Source organism: Perissodus microlepis, chromosome 5 (genome assembly GCF_051167445.1).
Source record: "Perissodus microlepis isolate ML-2025 ecotype Zambia chromosome 5, ASM5116744v1, whole genome shotgun sequence".
NCBI lineage: Eukaryota > Metazoa > Chordata > Actinopteri > Cichliformes > Cichlidae > Perissodus > Perissodus microlepis.
This window is the reverse complement of record NC_140465.1, coordinates 21,117,661-21,126,801: the sequence shown is the minus strand read 5'-3', so window position 1 is coordinate 21,126,801 and position 9,141 is coordinate 21,117,661. Positions and strand designations below refer to the sequence as shown.

The window sequence follows — 9,141 nt, the reverse complement described above, 5'->3', positions numbered from 1 at the left end:
TATGAAGTTCCTTGGAACTCACACCCTGTATATGATACTTTCGAAAGTCCAGAAAACTGACTCAAGTGAGATCAACAAGGTGTAGGTGGGTGAGGCTGGGTTTGGATAGATGTGATTTTCTTTTCTTTCTTTTTTTTAAACCAGCATTGGGTATGTAGCCAATGCTACACTGCTAACCACTGTTTAGTGTCACTAATTATACACTTATTGTTTTCAAATGAATGTTCCTATGTACTGTCAAAGGACAGAAAAATATTTAACAAGATAAATTCTTTTAAATTTGCTTTAAAAACCCACTTGTTTCAAGTTATGTGTTATTTACGTAACACTATATCAGTGCATATACTGTATGTGTTCACATTTATTTAGCACCTTTATAGACTCACCGATCACTAAAAGCTTTAGACATCTGTATGTTTAGTGTCTTCTAGAATAGCAAGTTTATATTCCCGCTGTTTATCCATCATGTGACTTTTTTAACTTTCTTAAGGATTTTACAGAAAATCAACTGATGGTACTTACATCATGTAAATTTAAGTTATGAAGTGATTATTAAGAGAAATGCACTGTTGTATTAGAACAGCTATTAAAATTAGCGGTTTTTTAATGCATTTGGCAACTAGTCTTTTATATTCCTTGTTTTTAACAGTTACTTTAATTCTCTTTTGACACTCAACACATGATGGTGAGCATGACTAACTCTTTACTCTTTAGAAATGTTATAAATGAGACTTATAGATAAGATGTTTAAATGAAGGAATAAAGCCTTTTTAAAAATAGAAAGGTAAACATGATCCCACATGATTAAAAATGGATCTCAATAGCAGCAAGAATAAAAGAGCTGCGATGAGATTAAACACAATAGTTTCTGAGTTTAACGTCATAAGACATTTAGTCCACACCTCTGTTTGCTTTTAGAAAATAATTTCTGAAACACTACTCAACAAGAAATATTTTTGTTTGATATGTCATGGAAGACTGCACTTTTTGTTTCAACTGTTTTAATTAAGAACAATAATTCATAGTTACACGGGTTGCCCTGTGGCTCAACCAAGTCACTTTTATTCCACAGTCCTGAAGGAAGTCAAGCAATATCAAAAGCCGCAATACTTAAGTTGTGGAATTGTTTATGCTGTATTTTCAAATGGTCACCTGGGCGTTGTCAAGTGGGTACTAACTCACATCAGTATTCTTATCACTGCCTGACTGACGCATGCCATAGTGGTGGTGCAGTATTGACCAATCCAAGATAAGAAAAACATTAAAGTCTTAGCATGCGACACACAGAATAAGCAGCTGTTTAAAAAAAAAGTCACTGGCTTATTATGAACTGTATTTAAATTTGGTCCGGTTACATCATTAATGGCGGTCCTTTGATTTTTTTTTAAAACAAAGAATAGTGACTATATCTACAAATTGTAGTGTTTATGTCGCAAAAGATTATGAACGTGGGCTTTGCTGTGCTCTGCAAGTAATAATACAAGTCAGTGTTGCACGTATGAATCCAATGATATCTGAATTCAATCTGTAAATATTGAGTAAGAAACTGTTGCTATGCTGTTTAATTTAAAACAGAAAAAGGACTGCTGCAAAGTGGTTCCAAAAACAGAGCCTGGCTTTACGTGACATGTGTCCCAAGCCATAAAGTGTCATGACACAGTCAGCAAACAGGGGTGGAGAATTATCAAGTAAACTCTGGCAGTAATCATACTAACAAACGCACTCTTTCTTTTTTTTTTTTATTACTTTCTAGTTGACACAACTGATTGTGTGCAGATTCAAATACACAAAGGATGAGAAAAGAAGAATGAACACTGACCAAAGAAGGAAGGAATGATTTCAATATTTATGAATCCATTTCAAAGTAAACAAAACAAACTGATTTTCATTAAAAATGCTTTGTTAGCGTGAATAGCAATAAAAGCCTTCGTTAAGACACAGGATAATAAATACAATCTGCAACTAAACCCCAAACAGACGCAGTTATATTGAAATACTTTAATTAGGTCTCATAAAACACCATATGCAAACTGCTGGTGTCTAAAATAATATACGTGTATTAAAGAAAAAGATGCAATTTTATGAAGCATCTGATCAAAAATTAATCACATGAAGAAGCTACTGACAGAGCCAAAGCTACAATATGACATATTTTGAGTTTTCATGAACAGTTCACACAGCAAGTCAAATTAGTGAGTTATTTTTCAAAATAATTGTGGCAACTGGATGGTCACGCAAAGTCCACAGCTTTAACTCTCAACATCAGCCTGCTTCTGTCCCTCTTTCGGAGATTCCTCTGTTTCTGTTTCTGTCTCCATTTGGGCTCCTCGGCGCTCTGCCTCTGCTATTGTCATGGGGTGAAGAGGGAAAAATCCGGCCAACCCTACAAAAGATAGGTGAAGACGACAACATTCACAATAAGTATTTCAAACAATACAGAGGAGACAGGTAAATGTCCTAACATCTTTTTTAACTTAAGGATAATGACTAAAAAATGGATAATAAAAAAGAGATAGTATTATCTAAATACTGCCAATTTTCACTTTCTGTTTTCAGTAGGAATTTACAATCTATTGATGCTAATGTCATCTGAGGGCACAGCAAACACGTCACAGTGCAAAAGTCGTAATTTAGAGTGTGTGCAAAGCAATTAAAGATTACAAAACCTGGTGAAGAAAAAGAAATAAAACGCTAATTAAATATTGTGTAATAGGTGTAGATGCCTGCAAAAAAAAAAAAATCAGGAGTAAACCAGTTCTCAGGAACAGAATGACAATAAAATTTCCCAATGATGAAGACTTCAAAAGAACACGTTTATGCAGCAAATACACACCCAGGAGTTTGGCAACCGGCTTTGTAGGGTGTGCTCCACATCCAATCCAATACTTGATTCGGTCGAAATTGAAACTGACAAGTTTCTCGTTGTAGATGTTCGGAAGCGGGTCGTAGGAACCCAGCTGCTCGATATATTTACCATCTCTTGCCCTTTTGTTGTAAGCTGCCACAATGCGATAAAATGGTCTGTTAGCCTGTTTGTGGCCCGCAAGAGCGAATCGAATCACAACGTGACCTCCGTGGTACTTCTTTAGTAGGAGTGATGCTAAAGAAGAAAATAAGCATCAAAAGCATTGTCAAAGACAGGAAAACATGACTTTCTTTAATTGTTACATACCCATATATGTAAGTATATGTTATACTATTATAGGCATTCAACTACCAAATACAGAAACACATTAAAATCTTACTTAGCACCCACTGTTGTCAACATCTTTGCTGCTTTAAACAAAATTACTTTCTTAAACAATATGAAGCAATGGGAAGACTAAATTTGAAAAGTTCTCATGCATTTTATTTTTGTTATGTATTCAGGTTTTGTTGAATCCGTTGCTTTTCCCCTTTTTCGTGAAACAATCCCTGCTCCTGTCCTGCACATAAACTCTACTTATATTAAATGTTCTAACTAAGATTAACCTGTTTTAGAGGCAAATATAGCCCAGTACTGCTTCTCATGTGAAAGGATTTAGTTCTTTATGCATTTTACATTAATTTTAATCATTCTAATTGTTTCTAATAATTTCTAATTGTTTGAAGGAAAAAGAAGAAGAATTGAACAGTAAACCATGATTTTTGTTTCTTAGCATTATTCATATTAATAAGCTTTGCATGACTTTACTTGCATTTAATCAACCCCACTAAGTGCATGTCTTTGGACTGTGGGAGGAAGCCAGCATACCCAGAGAGAACCCACTCAAACACGTGGACACAGAAAGGCCCTGTTCAAACTTAGGATATTCTTGCTGTGAGACAACAGTGCTAACCACCATGACAGCATGCTGCCAACTAAAAAGAGTAATGTTCTCATATACTCTGACAATAAGCGTGATATTTTAAAAAAAAAAAAAAAGGAAGAAGAAAAAAAAAAGACACATACTGGTATGCTGTCAAAAATAATTTTGAACTTAAGCAATTGTGTTACACTAATTGCACTACTCAGTTTTGCAGTTGTAGTTTGTATAGTTTTCTAAGACTTTGTGTAACTTTTCTTTCGTTACTTTTTATCTTTTTTGCAGCTGATAAAAGTGTAATCTATGACGCAAATTGCACAAATTTACCAAACAATGAACTCATTGTCATGCTCAAGAAACTAGTTTGAGAAGATCTGAGCTTTGCCCCAAAGTGAGTCTGAGCAATCAGAAGATGGGTACACTGTGGTCTTAAAGGGATGGACACGATCAACAACAATGTTCAGGTACACTGGCATTTAAATGATGCTCAATTAGTACAAAGAGGCCTGAAAATGAGCTGAGAAAATGTCTCCCATATAATTCCACCATCACCAACAGCCATTGGTACAAGGCAGGATGGATCCATGTTTGCATGTTGTTTACAACAAATTCTGAGCCCAGATCTTCTATTTTCCAATTTTGGTGAGTCCATGTGAAGTGTAGCTTCAGATTCCTGTTCTTAGATAAGAGTAAATGGGAATCAGTGTGATCTGCTGCTGCTCTGGCCCATCTGCTTCAAGGTTCAATGTGTTTTACATTACACACGTTCTCCTACACATTTTGGTTGTCATGAGTGGTTACTGTTGCCTTCCTACAATCTCAAAGAAGTGTGGCCATTCTCCTCTGAATGCCATTCACTGGATATTTTCTCTTTCTCTGTAAACCCTGTGGATGGCTGTGTAGGAAACCCCCCCCCCAAAAAAAAATATTCAGACCAGCCCATCTGGCACCAACACCTATGCCACATTCTTCCACATTCTGATGCTCGGTTTGAACAGGTCTACCCATATGGAAAATAAATAGTAAAAACTTATAAAAGACTCGCATAAGATGTGGCCTGCTTCATATAGTGAATCATATAAGGCTTATATGATTTACTCATGAAAGTGGCCACTTTCTCGTTACTTTCATGTATTGTTTTAGTACATATTCAAAACATACAAGTTTCATTTATATAATTTTTCAAGGGATCTTACATGTGTTTTCACTCTTGTATGCTTTTCATACAAGTTTCACACAAGACAGACACAAACTTTATAAGATTTATATATATCTTTTCCATATGGGTAAATGCCCACATGGATAGAGTTTCTGCCATGTGATTGGCACATTAGAGATTTGCATTAATAAGCCGTATACCTAAAAAGAAAAAAAAGGTATGATGGTGAGAATTATAGGGTCGAGTTCATACTGACCACAACAATGGGGGGGAAAGCCTGTTAAGACTTGGATACTCACATAAATGTACCATGGTGTCTGCGGAAATATCCTGCAATAGGCAAAGAGTCACATTTAAAATAAAGTGTAAATAGCTATATTTTATAAATAACACATGACTGTTAATAATCCTGAAAAATATAATTAAACCACATCCGAAGAAAACCTGACTTTGCACAGGCTCTCCCGTTTTAAGAGCGATGGGTTTGAAAAATAAAAATAAGCAAAACTTACCTCAGAGGACGCGTGTAGGACGTAAAGACAAATCTTTTCAGATGCCGCCGCTTTTTAACTCCTTGCACAGACGATGTATTAAACGATAAGAAGCGTATGTTTTCCCCCGGAGAGACAGTGTGACTTTCCTTTAGGGCGCCGCCATGTTTTAAAAGGAAGTTACGTACGGCGGCGTAATTTCATCCCCGGGACGCTAGATGGCGGAGTGGCATTGCTGTCTGCTGAACCACCGTCTACAGAAGGCCCGCACCAGCTATTAATCTGTGCAAGAAAACTAAAGTTAGTAGGGGAGTTCATGTATCAAACTGCAGTATTTCCTGAGTCATTCTGGAGAAACGACAGCCTGTGAAGTGCCTCTAGAACGGCAATGTAAGTAATTACACATCCACGAATGTTTATAATGCAGGTCATTTAGGACCGAGGCACTTCAGGGAGAGGCAGAAGTCGTAATAATCTTTATGACAGTAAAAGTAGACATCAGACATAAAACATCATACATACATACATCACATTGCTTATTCAAGCCAATATATATTTATTTTTTTAACATTTATTTTATAAACATTGTCCATTTTGCATCTTACAACTTTCAAACAGTATACATTATTACTCTCACAGCCATCAGGATATTAAATACCACCTTGCTCGTTAATTGCAATAGATGGTAGTGTGTTCATTATTTTATGTATATTTTTTTTTACCCTTTTTATATGTCCTTTTTTCTCTTCCTTATAGTCATATTCATTTTTGTCTTTTTTTTTTTTTTTCAATGCCGCAGCACTGGCACATAATTTCTACAATAAAGATATTATGATTCTGATTCTAAATTACAGGGACTACAAATGTAAAGTGTAATTCAATGGAACCAAAAAATGACCACAAAATTGTACTCAGGGAGAGTACTCAAATTCTCAGTGCTTTTGCTGCTTTTATCAATAAATAAAACACAGATTTTAGAGCTTCGTGCTCTGTATTAATTATATTCATTCTATTCAGGGGATGAATAGGCCTACATCAACTGTGAATACACCTAAATGAATACCCAATTGAACCTGAATGAATATTGACAATACCAGCCATTTCATTTATGATTATGAGTTGGTAAATATTATCATCTATCACTGAAAGTAACACTCTCTGGGTGCAACATCATTGCGAGTCATGTAATTCTTCTCATCCTGCCTGTAATTTCCACTTAACACATCTTGCATGAGCAGCACTTTGAGTTTCAAATGAGTTTGGCAGAGTTCCTGAGAGTGATCATGAATTTGGGGGGGGGGGTCATTGCTTTGCCTGACGTGTCCCAAGTTTTCTGGCTACTCGTCGCCCAACTGCTCCCCCGCCACTGCTGGTCTCGGAACATGGTGATTTCACACTCCTGTTGTGTAAGGCTTGTTTTTCTGTGAGTGTGTGTGACACACATGTGAGGAGAGGTTACCAAAGACACACAAAAAGAGATGGGCCCTTGTTTGTAATTCTGCAAATGTCCAACTATTGCTGGATCACTCAGAGCCCGCAATCGGTTAAAAGAGACGTTACTCAAGAATATGTTTTTCATTTGCTTGTTTTTTTAATTGTTTATATGCCACATTTTGCTCTCAAAAAATCACTCGTACAAGAATGAATCAAAACTAGGAATCATTCATCCATGAAGCATTACATCTGTGTATGCTGCAAAATATTTTACAAGTAAATAAAGACAATGCTCTCCAGAGTTCCAAAAATGAAAAGCATTTAATGGTATACTGTGTTGAAAACGTATATAACTGACTTAATTTATCATTATCATAACCCCTAATTCTTTAATTTGACAGAATAACAAGATTACAAGCATATTAGTTTAAAAAGATTTGAAAATTTTGTCATTTTGGTTTGTCACAGAAATGAAATAATTTCAACACTTAAAACCCTTTCTTGTCAACACCCATCATTGGAATTTGGATCATTACTGAGTGACCATGTTTTTTTCCTTCTGTGTAAGAATCTGAAAATGAATAGAGGCTTTACACAGTTAGGCAGCAAACAAAATGCATCTTACATGGTGAATCGGCAATGCATGATTATCTGAACGGTGACATTGATTCTAGTTGTGGCTCACTCTCTCGTGAGGACCCCATGCTCTTTGGGATACCAAGACGAGTTGTTCGTCCTCTAATCATCTGTGACAGTTCAGTTAGAGACGCTCAGATGACCAGATATTTTTCTAGGAAGAAAGCAAGAGGAGTCTGCTTTAAATGAAAGAGGCTGCTCCAGTTGTTTAAGCCATACATGTCTGGATTTAATTTGATTATGGGGAAGACCCTACTAGTGTACTCAAAACTTAGCTTTCACGTTGTGTCCTTTACAAAAGCGCCTGCCTTTAAGTGCAATATATAGGCAATATTTACATTAGAGTTGCAAAAAAAAAAGCATGCTTTCCTCTCTATGCAATATAACCATAAGTTGAGTTAAAATTCAGATTATTTGCATCAAGAACAGGATACAACTTTTGGCATAATTGTTTACATGACTAGAAAAATTTGAAAAATCAATCTTGATTCATAACCTCAGACTAGAATGTTTTTGACTATTTGAAACACTACAGTACTAGGTGATTTTTACATTTCAACTTTATTCACTAAATGTCTCACACTCAAAGACAAATTTCCAGTACTGGACCGGATAGACATTCACCCACCACTGAAATAGACACACTTGTTCAATTGCTTGTTAATGCAAATAGCCAATCACATGACAGAAAAACCTGCTGAAATTCAAATTGAGTTAGAAGAAAGGTGATTTAAGTGACTTTGAACATGATGGCATTTTTTTAATGCCAGATGGGCTGGTCTGAGTATTCCATAAATGACTGATCTGCTGGGATTTTCCCACACAAACCATCTTTAGGGTTTACAGAGAATTGTCCTTAAAAAGAGAAATTATCCAGTGATGGCTGGTGAGTTTTCTTGAACATGACATTGAGTTTACTGTACTCAAATGTCCTCCACAGTCACCAGATCTCAATCTAATAGAGCACCTATGGGATGTGGCAAAATGAGAGATTCACATGATGGAGCAACTGTGTGATGTTATCATTTCAATATTAAGGTTGTTTGATATAGTGATATGAAAAAGTCATATCATGACATCATTGCTATAGCAACACCTTGTTTTTACATTCTCTAGTGTACAAAACAGTAAGATAAACCTAGGCTTATATACCAGTGAGAATGTAAAATGAGTCAACTAAGTATCAGTAGTTGCATTCCATATGGGATATGGATGGTTAGGGTGTGTGCTACTGAAGACAAATGGCTTTAGACTTCACTTTAAGGGACAAATATCAGAATTCCCATGTACATCTTTGCAAGCAAGTGCTCCCAAAATCTGTTTAAGTATTCAACTGAATCCAGAACTGCTTAAAGGTAGACTTATTTGCTGAAAGACACTAAGACTACCTTCTGTTGCAATCAGATCCCTCCTTCAAACTGTCAGATACAATCAATGACATGTTATACATCTTAGAAAGATGGCCGTCTTTTCTATATTTATAGTCAAAGCACTGCAGTGTTTTTTTCCCTGTATATTTTGTTAAACCTGAAAATGTGAAATTAAAAATGTGCATAAAAAGAGAAGAATAAATATCAAATCAAATCACTTTTATTGTCACATCACCTGTGCAGGTACACTGGTACAGTACACGCAA

The 9,141-nt window shown here is 35.8% G+C and overlaps 1 protein-coding gene across 1 annotated transcript; it reads right to left on the bottom strand.

Annotated features, from left to right (window-relative positions):
- Window positions 1–1,827: 1,827 nt before the first annotated feature.
- On the bottom strand, window positions 1,828–5,624 carry mrps16 (mitochondrial ribosomal protein S16). The gene is made up of 4 exons (XM_084928712.1): window positions 5,457–5,624; window positions 5,244–5,274; window positions 2,834–3,100; window positions 1,828–2,383 (listed from the first exon to the last, which is right to left on the bottom strand). The coding sequence occupies exons 2-4, from the start codon at window positions 5,254–5,256 to the stop codon at window positions 2,250–2,252; spliced, it is 414 nt and encodes a 137-aa protein (XP_084784838.1). The 5' UTR covers window positions 5,257–5,274; window positions 5,457–5,624; the 3' UTR covers window positions 1,828–2,249.
- Between the last annotated feature and the right edge of the window lie 3,517 nt (window positions 5,625–9,141).